General features: G+C 42.7%; 1 protein-coding gene across 7 annotated transcripts in view; it reads right to left on the bottom strand.

Moving 5' to 3' along the window:
* LOC123870315 (syntaxin-binding protein 5) overlaps positions 1-22,064 on the bottom strand; it is a 249,102-nt gene that overhangs the window by 10,666 nt on the left and 216,372 nt on the right. For 3 of the 7 annotated variants that reach the window (XR_006797053.1, XM_045913555.1, XM_045913558.1), the window contains exons 5-18: positions 14,961-15,024; positions 14,290-14,506; positions 13,897-13,972; positions 12,843-12,997; positions 11,620-11,783; positions 10,937-11,067; positions 10,254-10,333; positions 9,754-9,917; positions 8,741-8,860; positions 8,220-8,374; positions 7,730-7,904; positions 5,855-6,554; positions 4,945-5,033; positions 234-360 (exon numbers count right to left, since the gene is read on the bottom strand). Coding sequence is in view for 6 of the 7 variants with exons in the window: in XM_045913555.1 (XP_045769511.1) it covers positions 234-360; positions 4,945-5,033; positions 5,855-6,554; positions 7,730-7,904; positions 8,220-8,374; positions 8,741-8,860; positions 9,754-9,917; positions 10,254-10,333; positions 10,937-11,067; positions 11,620-11,783; positions 12,843-12,997; positions 13,897-13,972; positions 14,290-14,506; positions 14,961-15,024 (2,417 nt within the window). In the remaining variant the exon portion in view is untranslated. Of the gene's footprint in view, positions 1-233; positions 361-4,943; positions 5,034-5,278; positions 5,340-5,854; positions 6,555-7,729; positions 7,905-8,219; positions 8,375-8,740; positions 8,861-9,753; positions 9,918-10,253; positions 10,334-10,936; positions 11,068-11,619; positions 11,784-12,842; positions 12,998-13,896; positions 13,973-14,289; positions 14,507-14,960; positions 15,025-22,064 lie in introns of all 7 variants that reach the window. The other 4 variants (XM_045913557.1, XM_045913559.1, XM_045913560.1 and 1 more) reach the window with 4 other exon arrangements.

The following is a 22,064-nucleotide window of genomic DNA, read 5'->3' as shown; positions in this document are numbered from 1 at the left end:
TTTTCAGACAGGTTTGGTCTGGTGGGAGGCTTCGGCCGTGGCTAGTTACGACCCTACCGGTAAAATCGTGCCGCCAAGCGATTTAGCGTTCCGGTACGATACCGTGTAGAAACCAAAGGGGTGTGGCTTTATCTTAGACTGCATCATCACTTACCACCAGGCGAGATTGCAGTCAAAAGCTAACTTGTGTCTGATTAAAAAATATATATAGGTCGGCAGAAACGGGCACTCACCAGACTTTTTCGTGTAGCTGTCGGCGAAGGCGAGGCACTGGATGCCCTCCTGCGAGATGTTCTCCAGGCTCGACATGCTGCTGGAGCGCGAGCGCGAGAACGAGCTGTCCAGCTTGTCTACGCGGCCGGTTGGTGCAAAACACAGATTATCCCTCCGTCTGGTCGCGCACTACCGCGCTAGGCCCGAGTGACGCGCTCGGCGACGCGTGCGGCGATCGTCTCCATCGACTTTTTTAAAGATGCGTATGAAGGCGACGCAAACGCTAAAAGTTTTAATACTGGCAAACTTGCAAATAGATTTTTAGGTCTGTTTGGCGAACCGAGGGCGCGAGGGAACTGCTACCACGCGGGCATGCGATTGGTTGATTAGTTTTCCGCGATGCGCTAAATTCTTTAATTATGCCACTTTTTGCTCAAGTTGTTTACTGGTATCTATATAATGTATTGCTATTGTTATTATAGATATGCGTTCCTGTTCATCAAATAACCCGACACGGTATTATGTTACTAGCCATTTGCGTTTGCGTTGCGTTCATACGTACCAAAGAAGCCCGTATCTTATATTTATAGAATATTCACTTTTTTTTTTTCAATGAAACTTGCGAAACGCTTTGGAATAGTCAAATACACCAACCACACACCTGATGGTAAGTGATGATGCTAACTTGGAATAATTTCAGAAACGCTGCAGGCTCCGCAAAACGCTCCTCACTCAGGCCTTAGCTGATGACGGAGGATACATATTCAGTGTGCTTCACTCCATATCACCTTGATCGAGATTAAACTTATGACCGATTGACATGAGACTGATTACTCGTATTCTGGTACCAGTTTGGTACATTTAAAAAACTGATCAGCTGATCATCAGGATTTTTTAATGAAATCTGGAAGATATAATGAAATTCAGGTAACAATCATAAATTGAACTCATCAAACTGAATGTGTAGCCTCCGTGTAAGAGTCCCATAGCATTCTGTGCTAAAAGACCCTTAGCTTGGCGGTCATAACAGTTGTATGATTTCCACATCTTAAGAACATATTAAATCCGACGTTGACAGACCCTCAAATTCAAATCAATTAATTTATTTCACGAAGACCATGAAGGCCTGTCTATCGTCTCTACCACCGGTTTGGAATTGAATAAATTATATCATTACGTATAGAAAAGTTAAGTAAATTAAATGGTGTAGTTTTTATGGAAGGAATCGCACAAGCATCATGGCCGCCGTAACCGCATGGTTGCTACAAAGTTGCGCTAGAACTAGCTCAGTACATGTGCGGTTGTGAAATTAGCTGAAACCATTCACTCAGCTGCAGCATACACGTGTGCCGGTTAGGTAAACACAGATCATGATGTAAAAGGAATCATGCCAAGTTGTCTGTTGCATGCCCGTCCAATCTCAGCTTATTTGCACAACGTTAGTACATTTCATTAGATTCACATTCGGTAGTTTAGGACACAGGGGGCTTCGAGACGACGAGATTGTGTGGAGGATGGAGATGAAGGCTTTACAGGTTATATACAAAGTCGTCAATGACTCATTTACACTTTAGGATACAGACACCGATAGCCGGAATGAAAGCGCGAATGAAGCGGACGAGAGCTAGGGATCTGGGGAGCTGCTTTAGTGGGGTAGGGTATGAGGCGTAAGCTAGGGGTCCATCTATCCGCAGCGAGGCAGCTCTAAACATTGGTATAGTAACTGTCTAGTTTCTAGTCGGTGCTACGTCTGGTCTATTCACTACTATGGGTTACCTCAGCGTTCGTTACGTACATTTTGGTTTCATCCATATCACTAATACGAAGCGTTCATGTGGACGGACAAACAAGTTCAATGCAATAAAAATATAACATCTATATACAATAAAACACAAGGAGCGATGCGTATTGCGTATATATCTCGTAGCGCGCATGCGTCTAGTGGATCTTAATAACAAATTACTGTAAGCATACATAGACATAAGGACAGCCGAATATAGAGGCAGCCAAAAACGAGCCATATAAACTTTTTGCTTTGTGGTCGAGCTAGAAAGAAAAGATAATGTCATGTACTCAACAGCGGTTAGATACAGTAGTAGTAATATGACTAGCGGCCGAGTGTGCTCGCCGACCGCAGTGGGCCGGCCACTCGAAATTAAACTTTAATCTGCATTAAACATAGGTACTAAAATAGAAAAACATGTTGCGGACAAAGGCAAAGAAACAGACAATGTGACCGCTCGTGAATAGATCGAAACTCTCCATTACAATATTGAGAACGCAAAAAGAAGTTAAAATGGTACAGTGTTCCGTATACGAGATGGAAGCCTCGGCGCATTCCAGAGATTCCGTTCGTGTACCGAGCGAGTGATAGAGTAAGTAGTAAGTGGTAAGTATAAAGAGATAGGTTTTAGTAGTAAGTCACCTTTCTTATGTCTAAGAGTCATGCCGGAAGATGTTCGTAAAGTGCGTTGAGGTGCAGTGTGGAGGAGGACGTCGCAAGTCACAGCCACAATTTCCACGCTAGGAACAACCGTCTACTGCGTGACAACTGCGTGACAAGCCACCGAACAGAAACAACTAAAGAGATACAAAGATAATATCGCCGGGATACCATTGGGTTGCACTATTTGTAAGTACTCCATGGATGCGAGAGTCTGCGGAATAGGTGGTTCTGTATCGACAAATAAACCACAATGTATTACAAGCATGATCCCACACTCGCTGCAATCTCTACTTCGCCATCTGCAGTCGCTCGTTTCATTGGAAGAGTTATTGGAATTATGAGATGGGATAAACTTAGATTATAAAATGAAGCGAGCACGATTGCAACTGCAGGTGGCGAATCCACTGATCTTACTGTCGCTGGCAAAACAACTATTTGGCTCTCAAGACAGACAGGGACACGCGATAGTCGAAGATCTCATACTAAGGTTGGCGATGGGTACGACACAAGGTGACAACACTACTCGAGATGAACGACAAGAAATCATAGGCACAAACGAAGGCGATGGTTACCTAGTAAATGATTCCGATCTGAAATTGGAAATAAAACAAATAAATATCCGGATACGCATTTCTCGAACGCGCGATTGTCGCAAACATAAAATAAAATTAATTAATTTGGAATAGAGCTTCGATATTCGGTGATGTATGATGATCTGTTTGCCAATTCACAGTAAAACTTTAATACAATTTTAAGGGTTAAAAATTAAAATAACATTTCATATTACGGATTCCGAAATTGAAGATTTCAGAGCGAATGAATAAATGAGAATTTAAAATTTTGTTTCGTATGTTCGAATCTTCAATTTTGGATAAAATGTACAAAGTTTTATAGTACAAGTTATGGAAGTGAAGATGTAGTCAGTGTAAGAAAGGTTTAACAAACTCAGGGAAATAAAAGTTAGGAAAAGAAAACGAAGAACGAAGAATTGAGACATGGGCGACGTCGCTCGATAGCAGCAGCGGCGCTCTACGGCGGCATCAGCGCTTATGCACATCAAGTATACTGTGAAGCGGTTAGCATCGTCTTCGGCAGCTCACACTTCATTCTCTCAGCCACACATAGCTCGCACACGAGGCGCAATGCGGCCCGACCATACGCAGCTCGAGCGACGAGCCATCAAACAAAACGAAACGTAAGCCCGACACTCCACCCGACTGGCGTGACTGACGCAGTAGCATGCGTGGTACGAGCGTGACACGTGCACAGACATTCAGTCTGAAATAAATTATTCTGGTGAGGATGAAGAATTTTTTGCTTCGTTACCAACTTAAAACATTGAAACTGCCCACAGAAGATTTACAGTGGATCAGTTTTGGGAAAAGTGGTCTGTTGAGCTATGCGCTCGTGCACATGTTCGGAGCGCGTTAGTGTCGTGACATGCGCGCCACATCGATTCCACAACAGACGAGGGAGAAGTCACGCCAGGGCCGCGGTCACGCCAGTCGGCCGGCAGCGGGCCCAAAGAAACGAAATCATAACGAAAGGAGAAATTGCGACTGCTTCAGATCGGAAAGGTCGAAGGTCGTATAAAGGTGACTGTACTACCAAAACTGCAATACTGTCGCGTCGTGAGCAGAGAATGCGGGGCGGACGGCGCGGCGTACACGTCGGACGCGGTGGAGAGGCACTTGTGCAGTTTGCGGGTACCTTGCGAGCGCGAGCGCCGCACGGCGCGGCCGCAGCCGCCGCCCGCGCAGCCGCCGCCCGCCGCCCCGCCCGCCGCCCCGCCCGCCGCCGCGCCCGGCCCGTCCATCTACAACACACCCCACTCCCGCTCACTGCCCGCGCCCAGGCGCCCGCGCCGCGCCCTGGAGCCGGCGAGAGCTACCTACGACATCTGTAACATCGTCATCGCGCTGCGTCGGCGGAACCGACGAGACTCGACCTTCACTGTGTCGATTCAGTTCACCGAACGTCATGATAACAGTTATGTTCTACGCCCTACGATTAATAAATGAATATAATCACATAAAGCTGCACACAAAAGGAATATAATAAATAATAAATAGAAAGGAGGACCACAAAATTAATATACCGCCACCCGATTAAAATACATACAATAACGTGAGTAACGGAATGTTTGGGACGTCTATGAGTGTCGGGACAGAGACGCGGAGTATTAGGTAGACGAGTCCGTGCGCCGGACGAGGCGGTTAGTCAGGCGTGTGGTCTGTCGGCCCTCGTTAGTGTGTGTGGTGTGCCGGTGTCGGAACTTCCATACCTATCCTGGTGGGCACTTCTATGACTCGCTCTGTCGGCTCTTCTTCGAGGTTAGGTTCGTTCCCGGTGCAAAGTCTCGCTACAAACTCTCCTGGGGAAATGAGACTGGTCAGAGGTGGCCACGTACGCTTTCGGTTAGTGGGATCGTCGTGTTAGTTCCCCGGCCGCGGCGGTCTCGCAATGATCTGATGCAGCTACAAGCGGGAAGGTGCACACTAGAGCCCGACTACAGTAGCTCGTTACTTTGAAATCATCTCAAACGGACATCGACAACATAGAGATCGGAACGCCTACTATCGATGCAGGAATAATAACTCAGTTACGTGTAAAAATTACCGAAAAGATCACCGAATAGTAATTTAAGGCAGTTCGATTCGTCGTCGGAGTAGTCCTTGTCCTTGGGAAAGAAAAATACATCCATTACCTATTCTGTCAGCGCAGAGTATGTGGTGTTGGCGTGATACTGTAGTGCACCTTCATACGGCGATGTCATACATATATACGATATGCACCGATTTATATGCTCTATTTAGGTACATAATATTATATTTAAAAATAAATAAAAAGCCAAATATCACAAAAAGCGAAAAGCATGATTCACCGACTTTATACTCTTTATATCACAAACTCTACGGTCACATCTTTTATAAATGCGAGTTAAATATTTATCAGGATATAGTTAAAATATTTCCAACTGTTAAAAAATTCTAACTACTCACCACCTTCTAGTGAAATCTCTATTTTATAAAACTTTATCTACAATATTAGTAAACGATATAAAACTCGCCAAACCATTACCATTCCAAACCAATCCCAGAACAACGGAACTACGCTATGTTACATGAGGGCTAGTGCTACGAGAACCCGCTGGCGATGAGGCGATGAGGCGAGGCGGCGCCTGCGGATACTTACTGAAGCGCCGCATGAGGTTCCCGGCGAACGACGGCGCGGCCGCGGGCGGGCCCGCCTTGCGGCGCAGGTCCTTCACCGACTCCTGCTTCGTGTACTTTATGTTGGGCACCGACAGGAGTCTCTGCTCCCTCGACGCGTCCTCTTTCCTCTTCGCCTTGGTGCGCGGCGGCCGCAGCGGCTTGCCGTCCTCGTCGAACAGCGGCAGGTTGTCCGGCCGCGTCGCCTTCTCCTCGTCTCCGAGGTTGGAGGGCGAGATCTCGGGCGACGCTTCGCCCTGCTCCTTCTCCTGCCACCTCTCCTGGAGCTCCTTGTGCATCCGGTCGTACACGTCCGACGAGCGCTTCTCCTGCAACTCCCTGTGCATTCTCTCGAAGACATCCGAGCAGACCCGCAAGGGCGACGACAGTTGGCCGTTATCTTCTTCCACAATTTTCTCAACAACATCTTCGCTGTCCGGCGAGTCCGCATTGGATTCGGGCGCCGTTTCGGCCGGCCCCGTTTCACAGTAGAATTGCGAGTTGCCCTTTTCGACGCTTTCCTCGCTTTCCGCGGGAGCGAAGGCGGCTTTTAGCTTAAGGTCGACTTTAGAGAGCTGTCGTTTGAGGTTGAAGGTCTTCCAGGGCGTGGACTTGCGGCGCGAGTCGAGCTTGGGATCGGGCAAGGCGTCGTCGGGCTCGGGGCTGGCCGGAGACTCCTCCAACTTCGGGGACAGGGAATACATCATTTTTGGGAGCACAGCGCGCTTACTACCGGGGTTCGCACTTCAGCGACGACACTGCACCCCTTAGTAACGGCCCTTTCGAAATGGAACGATGTCGCATATATGTTTCTCGAAAGAGCTATTACGGAAGGGCAGATGCGCTACTAAACTCGAATCAGGGGTTGAAGATTTAAGCCAGTCAAAATTTAGTATATGGGGACTACAGAAACGCGATATCGTCGAGCGGCGCGCGCTCTCAGCTGAGTCAGGAGGCGTAGAAGAATAGTCAAGACAGGCCGAGTGTAAGAATGTCTAAATGCCATGCCAGATGTCACTACGGGGTCAAGCCGGGGTCGCCGCTAGCGCTACGAACTGTGAAATCAGATCAAACCAAAAGAAATAAATATATCAGGATTCGATCAGTGAGATATGGCGGTGCCAAGTTCTCCCTGACTTTAGCAACTTAAACTGTAAACAAACAAAACCGCAAATAAAACATAATGTGAAAGATTGCCTTTGAAACCGTTACCTGTTGATCTGTGACTGAACAGAATTATCTAGACGATGCTACAGTTCAAACCTTCACCGTCAATACTTATGTATTTTAATTTATTGTTAAACTACGAGTTTGATACAGGTTTTTGTGCTGTATAATTTCACTATTACTTTAAATATAACAGTTATAACAGGATCAAACAAACATATTTTTTCTATCAGAAATTGTTTATTAAATGATTAATTGGTTTTTATTCACGACGTTAATTCAATAGATTATAGAATATAACACGATCGCATTTTTCGAAGCGGAATGGAGTGTTATTGATTACTTCAACTCAGCTTTATGTACTGACAAACTGTTCTACCGGGAAAACAACGCCGGGGCGCGCCTGCGCTTGCCGCGCGTCGCTGCCGTGGCGTCAAAGTAAATAAAGCTCAGTTTGTGTCCAAATATAATATGTATAGAATCGCTCATCAGAACACAGAATGTGTACCGGACCGAGTGGAGAGTGCGACCGATAACGTTAATCTGGAAGTGTGAACGAGACAGAGAGCGTAAGTCTTCACTTATACAAAATGGCTGTCTAGCGCATACTCTATATATCACCGGTTCGAGCGAACGGCGCGCCTAGTTCGACTATCACCGGCGATGTTTGGATGGCTCCCGTGGCGGTTACCTGGTCGAGGTCGGGCGAGCGTCGCTCGTAGCGCGGCTGGTGCGGCTGGTGCGGTTGGTGCGGCTGCGGCTGGTCGGGGTGCGGCAGGTAGAGCGCGGCCGCGGGCAGCGCCGCCACCACGCAGCGCCGCCACACGTCCACCACCACCACGCCGCGCTCGCCTCCCCACGCCATTCTGATACCACACCAACATTAATCCTTACAACCATACCTACTTACGAGTATATTCACACACACATGATCCCGAAAGAGTTCTTGTATTTGCCTTTGCATATATTTAAGAGTTAGTCAAAGTCAAAGTCGTTTATTCAAATTGGGTATATTGTACACTTTCTGATTGTTAAACAATGATGTAGTGATGATAATTAATTGCGTTAACTTAAAACTAAAGCTACGAGAGTTCCAAACGCGCCCAAGTCTGAGAAGAGCCCACGACAAAATCAGCCGGTTATTAAGTAATAGTTAGAGAGGGGCGAGGCAGTATACTCACAGGCCGTACGAGGAGTTGAAGGTGAGCGCGGTGACCGGGTGCGGCGGGCCGTGCTGCAGCGCCACCAGCGCCGCCTGGAAGCCGGGCGCGCGCCGCACGCCGCCCGTGCCCGCGCCGCCGCGCACGCGCAGCGCGCTGCCCGCCCACATCCCCGACTGGAACAAACAGACGGAGTTTGTATGGAAGCGCGCTAGGGAAACTGCAGTATCACATATAGTGCACGAGACGGATGTGGACAATTCCTCCCAGGTTTCTTTTTTTAAAAAGAATATTAGCCATGCTAATCACGACTAATACTTCCCTTTCCCCTCCAACACGGGTGAGTGGGTATGACAATAGTTGCAACCGGTAGGGTTTGATTTGAACCGCCGACCTTTCGGAATTCAGTCCGCTCCTCATCTGTTGAGCTTTCAAGGTTCATTCGATGCTTTGTTCTTTTCTACATACATAGGCACATGTTAGTGAAAACTATTACGACGCGACGTGACGTTGGGAATTTAAAATAGTTTAAAAGGTCTTACCCTCCGATTCTCCCCGTCGACGCTGTCAGCCGCTCTGCTAAACGAAGCAGATCGACTGTTTTCCACTTCCGGTGACGTTTCCTCCTCCACCGCGTCTGCAATCACGGGGACTTCGACTACCTGAAACATTTAGCACATTACTCTTTATTTTGTGAATGAATTCGTAGTCCAGTGATTAAGGTTGAAATCTATAGAGCGCTCTTTGACTTTGCTTACGCTTAAGTTTTAAAACAAGACAACCCGCCATCCACCCATGGCCCCACCAACCTCGCGGTTATATGGCTCGAAACGCGGGAGGGCGCCCGTTCGGTACTTCTTTCCCGGGGCGCCTTCTTGACTCCCTACAAATTATTTTCTCTTTCATCTCCTTGTCCCTATCGGTCACTCTCCCCTTTCTGGGGCAGACGGCACAAACACAGCGGATTCCCGTCGCCGATCGTGGTGTCTCCTGTTTTCAAAACGAGACAGACTCATGCCAGCGGTATAACTCTGTCTCGTTTGAAGTGTCTTAAGTCTGAGCAAAGACAACGTGCGAGCCTTACACCTCGCTCGGCCTCTTAGTTGGGATATCCAGGGTTCCATTTTTTCGGAGCGATATGCGTTTTAAGCAATGAAATTTTACTTGCTTTAATAGTGAAGGAAAACATTGCGAAGAAACCGGCGTGACTTGGTTCACGTGGATAAAAAAATAGACTATGTCATTCTCCAGATTTTTAACCATATCCATGTAAAAAATCAAGTGAATCAATTACTCCCTTACAGTATTGTTTTTCTAATATGAGTAGTAATTAGCTAATATCCGCAACTTCGTCCGTCAGGACTACACAAATTTCAAACCCCTTTTCAAAAATTCTTTCTTAGCGGGTGCCTACGTCATAATAGCTATCTGCAAGCCAAATTTTAGCCCGATCCAAGTAGTTTGAGCTGTGTGTTTATGGATCAGTCAGTCAATCAGCCAGTCACCTTTTCCTTTTATGTATTTGGATATGCTGAGACAAAGAAGTGATGCTCACATGCGTTTCTGCCTGAACTTCCGTCTTCCTGAACTTGAAGAGTATGACGTGTCCGTGCGGCAGCGCCACGCACAGGCGGCGCGACTCCGCGCACAGCGCCGCCTGCTGGATGGCCAGCGGCGTGTCCTCCTCGTAGCTGCAGCTGCCCCCGCGCCGCTCGAATACTGGAATAACAGATCAATCATCTATACTTGTGATACATGTCACTGTACCATTTCTGTACTTTTAATATTTTTTGAAAATTTTAATCGGATAAAAAATTAGTATCGATATAGATCCCAAGACAATATTTTTAAGAATTTTTGTCTACCTGTCTGTTGTAATAACACAATACGGGCTTCATTGTATTCAGAATATTTCAAGAGGAATGTTTAAAAATAGGTAAATTCTATAACGTATAACACATTCATACCCATATATTTTGTCTATGGAATAGGTAGGCTCCCCGTGCGAAGTCGGGGCGTGTCAACTAGTTATAATATAAAAAAGATTATACGTACCCTTAGAACATTTTAATTTGTACAAAATTTGTAATGTGCCCGCACTCGCGTCCCAAAATTTTACACTACCGTCCGCATGCCTGAAACGTGAGAATAGTTTTCTTCAAATTACTTATCACTAGATTTGAATCCAGCTTGAGTTTCTGATGCTCTTACAAAATTATAGAGCCCAGAATTATCGGTAGTCTGTCAATAGATGCGTGCCTTTATGAAGACAAACTTCATAAGAACACGCATCTATTGACTGACATAGTCGTTAGATCGCACAGTGATCGCAAAACAAGTATTCCAGTCTAAAGATGCAACATGGCGGTTTGCGCAGGCCATAGATTATGGATTAATACACAAGCATGGCTGAGATCTGTTTTTGTGCAATGGCCTCGGGTTCAGATGGGACCATTTGTTTTGCACACACTACGTACTTTCAGCTACCTACTCAATTTTATTCGAGTCATGATCATTATAAAATTTAGAGTAATCCGAACAAGGGTGTACTGAGTATCACTCATTTACACGTAGGTATAGTCTGGATAGATACCGGTATGTCATAGGCTAGAGGCAATAGATTGTAAAGGGATGATTTCAATGTATTATTAAATAGGTTCTCACCTGCAACTCTTGCAAAATAAATGATTATGATTATGACAGAGGTAAAAAGCTATAAAAAGAAGGAGTTAGGGTACCCGGTGAGGATGATCTCGCTGTACGAGCAGGAGGCGGGCGCCCACTCGCCGCCGTTGATAGGCCACAGCTTCTCGCTGAAGCCCGCCGGCTTCTTGTTGGCCTGCCGCCCCACCGAGTAGAACGCCGGGATCTGAAGAGCACATTCACATCACGATAAATAAACAGTGTGACATCTTCTGATAGTAGACGTCATTTTCGTAATCAGCACTCCGAAAACGTCGAAAACGTAGCTCAAAAAAAGACAAACCCATATGCGCTTAAAATTACGACAGTCATCTTAAGCTTCAAGTTGGTCAATTTCCCATTTTTCTTTCAGAACCCCGAAAGTTAATTATGTGCGTTTTAAGAAATTACTATCACGTGCTTTAACGGTGAAAGGAAATATCGCGAAGAAATCTGCATGCCCGAGAGTTCTCCGTGTAATGTTCTAAAGGTGTGTATTGCCAGTCTGCACTGGGGCAGTGTAACAGACCAATATCATTTTGAGAGGAGACCCTGAGGTTCCGGCGATGATGATGATGATCCCGAAAACCCTCGAAAATATTTCCAATATACATAGTTTGCGTCGATTATTTTGGAGGTTTTTTTAAACATTGTACCCATTGAAGTTGCCCTAAGCCATCGACTCGTTTTACTCTGTTATCAAAAGTGTCCGATCAAACAAGATTATTGTGAGTCTCACCAAATCCGAGGGACAGTCCGCGAAGTAGCAGCAGCACGTGACGGGCGACTCGTGGATGTCCATGGGGTAGGGGTTCTCGAAGCACGGGTAGCCGGCCGACTGCAGGTCGATCACCACCAGGTCGTTCTGCAGCAGCACCACTATGGCGTACGGCTCCTGGTAGTCTGGAACGTGAAACAGTTCATATACGAGTAGTTGCTGCCATAGTACACTCGCTAATGCACATTGGAAGGAATGGAATGTAATATTTTATTTTTATTTTTATTTTTATTATTCAATTGTAATCAACAGCGTTATACAACATAATTATTATAATAAATCTAAGTTAAACTTAAGGCCACATGAGATTACCTTCTTAAAATTAATTGACAAGTATTTTAACAGAGTATACAATAATATAAAGAAAAACAATAAAAACAAAGAGATGTACAAAAATTAAAACTGTGTGTGTGTGTGTGTGTGTGTGTGTGTGTGTGTGTGTGTGTGTGTGTGTGTGTGTGTGTGTGTGTATGTGTGTGTGCGTGCGTGTGTGTGTGTGTGTGCGTGCGTGTGTGTGGTATGCTTCCCGTTTCACTTTTCCAGCTCAAAATGAAATATGAGCACAGTGATTATACGTCTCGTGAACATAAGAACAACCGAACAGAGCAGAGAAAACTTTCTGCGTTTCTGCTTTAATATAAGTGCGTGCAAGCGTGTTCCACCTTAGGCTACATCATTACTTGTTAGCAAGTCTGATTGCAGCCAAGTGCTAGTCTATAAATTTAAAAAGTACTAGATGCCCGAGACTTGCCCGGGATAAAAAATACATAGGGTATTTTTTATCACGGGCAAGTCCGTCTGCGGTAGGTATGCAAGCTATCTGTGCCCGCCAAAATCGCTTAAGCGGATGGGCCGTGAAATGGTAACAGATAGATGGAACGTTTTGGCTCAACATTTCTTATACGAACCATGCCATATGGAATGCCCTTCCGGCGTTCGTGTTTCCTGCCACGTTTAACCTAAATACCTCGTAGGCGAGAGTGAATAGTGACACCAGCGTTCTCCAACCCAGATCTTATCATTGCTTTTTATTGAGCATGATTTTCGTCAAGCAAGTTACACTTCCGCATTTATAATATTAGCATGGATATTGGTTTATAGGAGTATGCCGAATACAATCAGTAGAGCCTGGATAAGCTAGAAGAAGAAGGAGTAGTAAGTATGCAAGTGCTTTTACAACAAACCGGCGGCGTGCGGGCTCTCGCAGAGCGTGACGAAGTCCACGACGGCGTGCTCCATCTCCAGCACCGTGGTGCTCTTGCCGTTTAGCACCGTGATGCTGTGCGAGCGCCCCGCCTTGTCCGACGGCAGCCCGCCCGAGAAGATCACCAGGCTCTCCCTGGAATACCATCACCATAGGATTATGCATGGGAAGAGAGGGAAATTCACAGTGGAACCCACTTCCATCTTCTGGACTGGTACTACTTCTGGTACTCTTCCATTTCGCATAATTTTAGGCAAACTACCAAGTACAGGCAAATTTTGAAACCAGCTTCCACTTGTGTTCCAACCTGGTATTCTCCTATCTACCGGTTTTCCGGGTCATTTCTGCAGCTTATATGCAAATTGTGGAGCTCAAGGAACAACAAACACCAATCCGCTAAAACGGATAATCTGTAGGATACCCTGTAATACAAATGCACTTTCACGATACAATAGCACTTGTACATAAATATAAATCTATTCTATACAACCAGAAGCTAGAAAGCCAGCAATGAAGCAAGCAATACACTCGCTTGCTTGATTGCTTGCAGTACATGCTGCACGTTGCACCATACAGATTTGTCTACTATGGTAGATCATAGCAAATTAAGCTTGTTGACCCCTTGTGTATCATGGACTTCCGCAAAGTCTAACACCTACTTTTATTCAACAATCGTGGAACTGGTTTCACTTGTGTTCTACAAATCGGCGTTATTCGAAGGGCGGATTAATAAATTCACTAAACGCCGGCAAAACGTGTTTTCTCTAAACTACAGTTCTCGGGGCGGTCAAACCAATTTCGTAAAAGCTGGCAACGTATTTGCAGCTGCTCTGGTGCTGCAGATGTTCATGGCCGATAGTAATCACTTAACACCAGGTCATATGCTCGTTGGCTCGCTACTTATATAAATACGGAATCTAAAAAAGGCAAGTGGAACTGGAAACTTCAAGACTTTATCTAAGGTAGAGATGACAAGAGTAAGTTGAACCTAAGGTGCTCTGTCGTAAATTCAGGTAACAAAATAACAGACTCACCCTGTCCTGGCCGTTTTCCATTCTAGTCTGAGTATTGGTTTGCAAGGTTCAGGCTTTCCATCTTTGTTTGCTTTTGCTGAAAAAGGAAAATACAGATGCTAAGTATCGGCAAAGATTGAATTTGTTAGATGATTCTGAGAGTTTTTCAAAGGAAGTTTAGATTCAAAATAGTAATTTTGTTTCAAGGTGGAGAATTTTATAAGATAGCCGACGCAAAGAATCGGATGATTTGAATTTTATACGCATCATACGCGTTTGTGATCTTCAAAGAACGCTGTATATTTTTCTAAGACCAATACTTTTCTTCAGGCGCTTCAGTCATGGTAAACTGGTAGTGGTCTTTTCTCCCTGCTGTGTATGCAGATCTGCCTGCTGTCTGTGGAGGGCACACACCGTGAGGGTAGGAGAGTGACATGGGTCGCGGCGAGCGCATGCTCCACGTGGCCAGCGCGCCGTCCACGTGCGCCGTCATGAGCTTGCCGTCGTGCTGCCACGCCGCGGCGCGCACCGCCTCGCCGACGCCGCCCGTGCCCAGCGAGCCGCGCCACTCCGCCGCGCGCGCCCGCAGGTCCCACACCACGACCAGCCCAGTCTCGAACGCGATTACTAACTGAGAATAATCGAGCTATATTGTATTCTTTATTATTTTAACTAAAACAGACACTTAAGTAGTTGCATATTTTGCACGCCATACATAAATGGCAAAATGTGAAAGACTGTTCATCAATGTACTATACTGAATTATTACTCACATTTGGCAAAATAAATGACTGTTTCATCAAGGTGCATTCAATTCGTAATGTAGAGTTGAAACAATAGATGTCAAGTTAAAACGTTTAGCGTGGACTGATTGAACATGATCTCTGTATTTCCTTGAAACAAGCAAAGAATACCAATATCCGTACAAATAAAACAATATCAAACTACGAGTATGTACAATATAGTAGATCTTGTCATCTCTATTTTAAAGGAATTCATCTCAAAAGAAACCGAAAGGAATAAAGATTGCCATAAGTGTATTTTTTCAAGTCTATTGCTAACAGAAATAAAACAATCATCCCAACCTTACTAGCGTCCAGTGGGTTGTCGCTGACTTCAACCACAGCCCCCGGGTGGTTCGGCCTCGTGCTGTAACAATTGAAAAGCTATGTTTTAAAATAGACATTATTTTATGACAACCAACCGAGCAGCCAACATAGCTATCTTTTTTATATCTTAAACTTTTTTCATCGATATAAACGTAAAAAAGGATGGGTGAAATTAAATCTCCTTGTATTACTCCATATTGTTTCTTTTATGGTTGTATGGTGGTATTCTTTTAAACTCTTGTTTCTGATATGGTTTTAATTTAGGTAATAACATAAATAGAACCATCTTGGATAATTTGATAAGTTATAATAAATAGGTAAAGAACGGATAATCATGCTCAGTGAGAGGAAAATATGAGTTAATAGGTTTCTCGCACGTCTTCGAGCAGAAAATTGGATAAGTACTTTCGAAATATGATCCAGTGACTTAGCTGTTTTCTTCTCTGGGAAATTTAGAGATATGCTTTATTCGAGATTAGGTCTTGCAATGTCTTCCCATGCCATTTTTAATGTTTATAATAATATGTCCACCATGAAATTATAATATTTGCAATAGACTTTCTTTTTGGGTTTGCTCTTGATTTTTTAACTTCCGGGTTCCTTCCAGTTTAGCCATGAGTTTAACTCACTACCATCTTAGAAAGTCTTTCCATTTAGATAGACATTTTTATGACAGATCGCAGTCGAAAACTAACTTGTCAATGAAAAGATAAATAATTGATTGCAAACACACCTGATGCTAAGTGATGACAAATAAGTATTGATAAGAAACCTGGAGGGCATGCTAATATGGCATGCTATATCTTAGCTCTGTGAAGGTAGGGTTATAAGAAAAACGTGTTGGTGGAATGTCGCAGGGGTGCCGACCTTAATGACGTTTCGCGGTAAAAAATGAGGTTAAACATTTTAAACTTTTATTACCAATTAACTTCTATAACACATTAATTTAGGATTAACTATAATAAATAGCTTTGAATATCTGAGTAAGATCTGAGTAGGTATGTTTAAGTAATCGCGAAAGGATTAATCTATGTTAAAACTCTCGGTCCAACATAAGTAGAATTACCTCTAGCGCGCTAATCCCATAACACAAGTTGAAGCATGAATAACTTAGTATCCATTAACTACCGTTTCACTACAGTAGTTAGCGTCTAGGGGCTTGGGCAAACAGAACGCGCGACGGTAACGACTAACGACGAGAGGGTGACACTCCTTTGAGCGTGATAATACCTAGAACTCAGCAAACAAATTTTTGAGCAAAATTTTCCCTTTTCAATTCAATTTGGCACGGAATTTAGTCGCCATTTTGAATTTGGACTGCGATCAAGCAGAGGTCACCTTCCATCCACGTTGGTAACTATTTCTCATAACCAGCTACGAATAGAGCAATAAAATTCGTACCGGTGATATTTATTGGGCATGTTATCGTCGCGCATTGTATGACCAAGCCCTGAGTAATCTGATGAGATGAAACGGAAGTGGGGGAAAGGGGTCCAGGGGGCGCCGGAAGCTGCCGGAGAAGTAATTCAATATCCGCGCCTTGTTCCGGCTTTTATTCAGCTTACTACATTTGCTTACTTTGTTTTGCCTGAGCGAGTTTGTGGCTATACGGTGATTTTACGTTATGAATTCAGAATAAAACAGGATAAAGGATACGATACGTAATATAGTGGATACTTTTTTTAATTTCGTTCTACAATGAACCAAATTAATTTTAGTACACCTAAGATTCACATACAATTTGTACACGATGTATGTGTGTGTGTGAAAGGTGACTCAATTAATATAAGATCTACTGCTGTACCCACATTCCAGCAAATAAACAATTATTTATTGATTATAAAAAATTCTCATACGAATAGGTACATATAATGCAGAGTGTTTATTAATCAGGACTTTATCCATATCCTATTTTATCCATAGATATACATCGAAGGATATACAACAGTAATTAGTTTGATGCTTCATATTTTAGGGTTTCAAAGTTCGTCATGCCTGTCAATTAATAATTCACTTTTGGAAAATAGTGTACCAAGTTTTAGGACTTAGTTCGTAATCTCTCAAGTTAGTTTTGTATTAATACCTAAGCGTTGTAAAGTAATAAATGTTTGGTTTAATGACTCATTGCAAAGGGGTTGAGAGTCGAGGGCTGAATCCGAGTTCGCAACAAGTGGCGCCGGCTGGCCGCGGCGACGACGGGCGCAAGGTGACCACGGGTTGTACTGTACCAGTCTTTTTTTTCCGTCCTTCTCTTAGTCCTAATCTTTTGATTCGTCCTATTCAATTCACTTAGGAGTTAGGAAGGAAGAGGCGAACTCGGCCGACAATTGCTTTATTTCCGTCCTGGACAGTACTAACACGACTGCCCAAAAAATAGTGTTATGCTGTCAGGGCTCATGTGAGTTTCTTTATTCCACCATAACTGCTAAATGCCTCAACAGATTTGGAAGTAGGGGGATCGTTAGAATCCTTACATTGTCTTTAGTGAAACTAACTATAGTTTTTTGAAAAAAGATCAACGTGGCAGTTTGTTTCGTAAGCCTTACACTTAAAGTAGATTTAGAAGTAGAAGAAGGCTTCAGTACTGGTATGAACATGGTCACCCTTCTCGGATATGTATTGACAGGCGCTCGGCGTCAAGTCGTCGACGCAGGGGCGGAGGTCGCGATCTTATGTCACTAGCATGACGTCCTCTTAAAAACATGTTTTATTTATTTTCTTCGGCAATTTTTAGCGTTCCGTATTCCACAAGCAACCTTATAGTTTCGCCATGTAGTTTGTTAGCTTTTCACGACCAGACGGTTAATTGATTGTGGCGAAAAGTACAAAAAAATCTAAGAGTTTCTGCGGAGTTTTAAAAAACCTAAATCCAAGGTGAATGAAGTTGCGGGCATCATTTAAGTAATTGGTACGGAGATAGTTTCCATTCTGGAGACGGATATATGCGTTTTATCTCAAAAAATCAGAGAGTTCCCACAGGATTTTAAAAAACCTAAATACACGCGGTCTAAATCACGAGTATCATCTTGAATTTTAAAATTAATATAACATTTTTTAAATTCAGATATAAGTTAGCCCTTGACAGCAATTTCACTTGGTAGTAAGTGATGATGCAGTCTAAAATGTAAGCGGGCTAACCTGGAAGGCAGTTTACCTACCTCACCAGTGTACCAGGTAGCAGTTTTAATTAAACCCTACCCCTTTGGTTTGTACACGGCATCGTACCGAAACGCTAAATCGCTTGGCGACACGGCTTTGCCGTTACACATTTTAATACACCGGTGTTCTGCATTCAATTCTAACTTCCAGTACCTCTAGGCATGTTACAAACGTCACGACGTAGGCGGCTTAGCTTAGTCCGGTGAAACCTCCCTTTATTCAATAAACACTGTGGTGTTAATTGCATATTCTCGACCCGCGGCCCGCCCCGTCGGCGACTCCATTGTAGCTCAAAATGTACTAAACTTCGTTATAACAAGCCCTCCGGCGATCTACGAATGCGTAGAGGTTTAAAAAAAATACACGAATAAGGACCCCGTATTGCGTTTTAACGAGTTTCCGGAAGATTTGCGCTAAACCCATGTTGTGTCTGCTCTTAGAATCTGTCTCTCAAGCTTTCGTCGTTTATTCTTTTTGACTTACTTCCCTAAGGCGCAATACATTATAAATTACTAGGCCCCTAAGAGCTGCAAAGAAATGAATAATTACAAAGTTTGTTATTACAAGCTTTCAGCTTCTATCTTTACATCTATCTACCTTTTTTTACTGCAGAACTATGGCGAACTACACTCGCTAGTCGCTCCAAGACTAGACCCACCTTATATAAAATAGAGTAACCTTTTTCGTATAGCAATGTATAGAAAAATACGAAAGTAGGCCATCATAAAAAACATTAGGAGAAATTAAAGATCAATACGTGTGTGTATAAATGCAATCTTTTTTTTTTTTTGAATTTGAACGTTACAGATTTCTTCTATTGTTCTATTGTCTCTTCCCTTCTTTATCACTCCACTTCTTTATCTCTTATATTGGTAATATAAAACAAATTCGCAATCCACGTTTGTCTATTATGTACGCGCTTATTTCGTGAATTTTAGAGCTTTCCCCATCATTTAGAGCTTTTCACGATGAAAGTTTTAATTTATAATGTGGTTAGTAAAAAGCTCAAGGCACCAGTGCAAAGCCGAGCGAGCCAAGTGGAAAATTAAATGATAGGTAGATACATTACTTAAATAAAATAACATGTTATATTTCAATATGAATGTTAGCTTTATAACTTTGTTTACGGAATAACCAAATGAATTGTTTGCTAGTTCAATGTGAATGATTCGCGAGTCGTATGAAGCTTTCATCAAATTGTTAATTAGTGCTGCATGCAGCAGTTATTATCGGAATATTCGGCTTTCATTACTGGCTATAATAGTGTTTAAATATCGCGGTCTAAATAAAATACACCTTTGAAGAGAATTAGTTCGTTGAATTTATAGTGGATTTTTTATGACTAGCGAACAAGGCAGGCGGTTATTTGCAGCACCAGAGGAACCAAACTAAAATAATCGGCAATTCTCAATTCAGCAAATTTTCATAGAGCTCTTGATGAAAGATACTAAATATACCCTCCATAAATATCCTGAAAATAATTACTTCACGAATTTGATATTTTCCCGACAAAACTCACATAAAAGCAATTTTCAAGCGTAAAAGGTAGGAAAGCCCGTTAAGTAAATTTACCGTTCATTTATATTCCAATTAGTAAAAAATTGGGAGCCATTTTGGCGTGAATTATAGCCTCGTCAGTCGTCACTTTGCTGACCTTAAGGGTCATCCTTTATAAATTAACCTGGTACTGCAGTGCAGTAATTATTTGTTTAGTATACCTGCTACCTACATAGGTATGATTTTCAAAAATTCCACTCGAGCGAAGCCGGGGCAGGTTTATAGTATAACATAAAGAGATACATAATATTATGTAAGTATTATCATTAACATTCATATTATTATCCTCAAAGTTCCATTTATATGAAGAGCTCGTGCAAAACATTATCATCAAACATACGTTCACGTGTGATATGAATATATATTGAACTAGCTGACCCGACAGACTTCGTCCTGTCAAAAAGATTTGTAAGGGCTATTTTTAGGGTTTTTCCAGCAATAATTCTAATTTTTCTCGCCGTAAAAACCATCCTTGAACTTCAACGAACATTTTAAAAAAAGATTTGGCCAAATTGGTCCAGGCGTTGTTGAGTTATGCGCTTACCAACACATTTTGCGATTCATTTTTATATGAATATGAACACTATGTTGAATAATCATGAAATAATTACAGGAATATACGTATGTAATAAATTATCGTTAATGAGTTTTCCGTTAATTGGAAGAGCTTTGCGCTGCGAATTATTATTATTATTTCTAGTACTTAAATAACCTATTTTATGTAGTTATTTAATATTTACTGTACGTTTAAAACCAGGCCGGCTGCACATTAGTTACATCGTGTGATAGTCATTGGCATCATTTATAGTTAGTTGTAGCGACCAACAGTTGCATCATCATCATCATTATGATTAACCCAGGGCTGGCCCACTACTGAGTACAGGTCTCCGCTCAGAATGAGAAGGGTTTAGGCCATAGTCAGTCACGCTGGCTGTGGATTGGCAGACTTCACAAACCTTTGAAAACATTATGAAGAACTCTCAGGCATGCAGGTTTCCTCACGATGCTTTCCTTCACCATCAAAGCAAGTGATTTTAATAGGTGAAAACGCACAAAACTTCGTCAAGTTAGAGGTGCGTGCCTGGGATCGAACCCCCGACCGCCCGAAGGAGTTAGGAGGTCGAAAGATAATAATAATCGCTATTACTTTATTCAGATTTCGCTTTTCACGCCAGCAATTTTCGCGAGCTTCGTAAAAAGGGAAATAAAACGCTGAAATCATCGGATTTCACGGTTAATGTAAAATTTAATATCATTCTGGCGGATAATGAGTGGCATATTCGGAAAATTATTGTTCGACGTCCCATTAGGTACAGTTAAAGTAAGGAAATATAAAACGGTAGGAAGTATCTCTAGTCCACGAAGCAACGTAAATTAAACTGTGATGCTGCGCAAATAAGTCTTGTTTTTACAATAATACGTACTAATTTTTTTAAACTACATATTATAGAATAGAATAGAATAGAATAGATTTTTATTCAAATAAACTTTTACAAGTGCTTTTGAATCGTCAAATAATTTACCACTGGTTCGGAATGCTGCTTACCTGCTTGCTTATTGGCGAAAGACTCACTAAGTATACTACCTGTTCTGAATTCTGATAGAACCTGGCCCGATACAATAACTATAATATATTTAATCGAAAGGACACTTATCCAAAAAAACACTTCGTTAAGAAACAGTAATTAATTTTAATCGAAATATTTGCTAAGTACGTGATCTTTGTAACTTTTAAATTAGGTGGTAATTATGGCATTTATATTCAACTTTTCACTTTGAATTAGCATATAATAGCTCCGGGATGCGGCTGTGCGGCTTTAGACTGCGACTGCAATATTGAAATCACAGCCGCCTCGCGAAATTCATGAAATTCAACGTATTTCATAACTCTAGCTATGTTTGTTGCCTAATGTTGTTTTTAATATATAAAAGCTCCTTAAAAATCATATTTAAACAAGTGTAAATTAAAAATTTATAACACCCCCGACAAGTGAAGGTTACAGTAACTAGAAAAGAGCTGATAACTTTCAAACGGCTGAACCGATTTTCTTGAATTATGGCTAAGAACACTCTCGATCAAGCCACCTTTCAAACAAAAAAAATTAAAATCGGTTCATTCGTTTAGGCGCTACGATGCCACAGACAGATACACAGAGACACAGATACATAGATACACACGTCAAACTTATAACACCTCTCTTTTTGGGTCGGGGGTTAAAAAGCCTCAAACAACGCGTGGCTGTGACGTGTCTGATTCAAGATTCTTTTTTGATATCTTTATTTATCTTTACAGAGATTTTTAACCCCCGACCCAAAAAGAGGGGTGTTATAAGTTTGACGTGTGTATCTGTGTATCTGTGTGTC

The sequence above is a fragment of the Maniola jurtina genome, chromosome 12, assembly GCF_905333055.1.
Source record: "Maniola jurtina chromosome 12, ilManJurt1.1, whole genome shotgun sequence".
Taxonomy (NCBI): domain Eukaryota; kingdom Metazoa; phylum Arthropoda; class Insecta; order Lepidoptera; family Nymphalidae; genus Maniola; species Maniola jurtina.
This window is presented reverse-complemented; position numbering and strand designations above follow the sequence as displayed.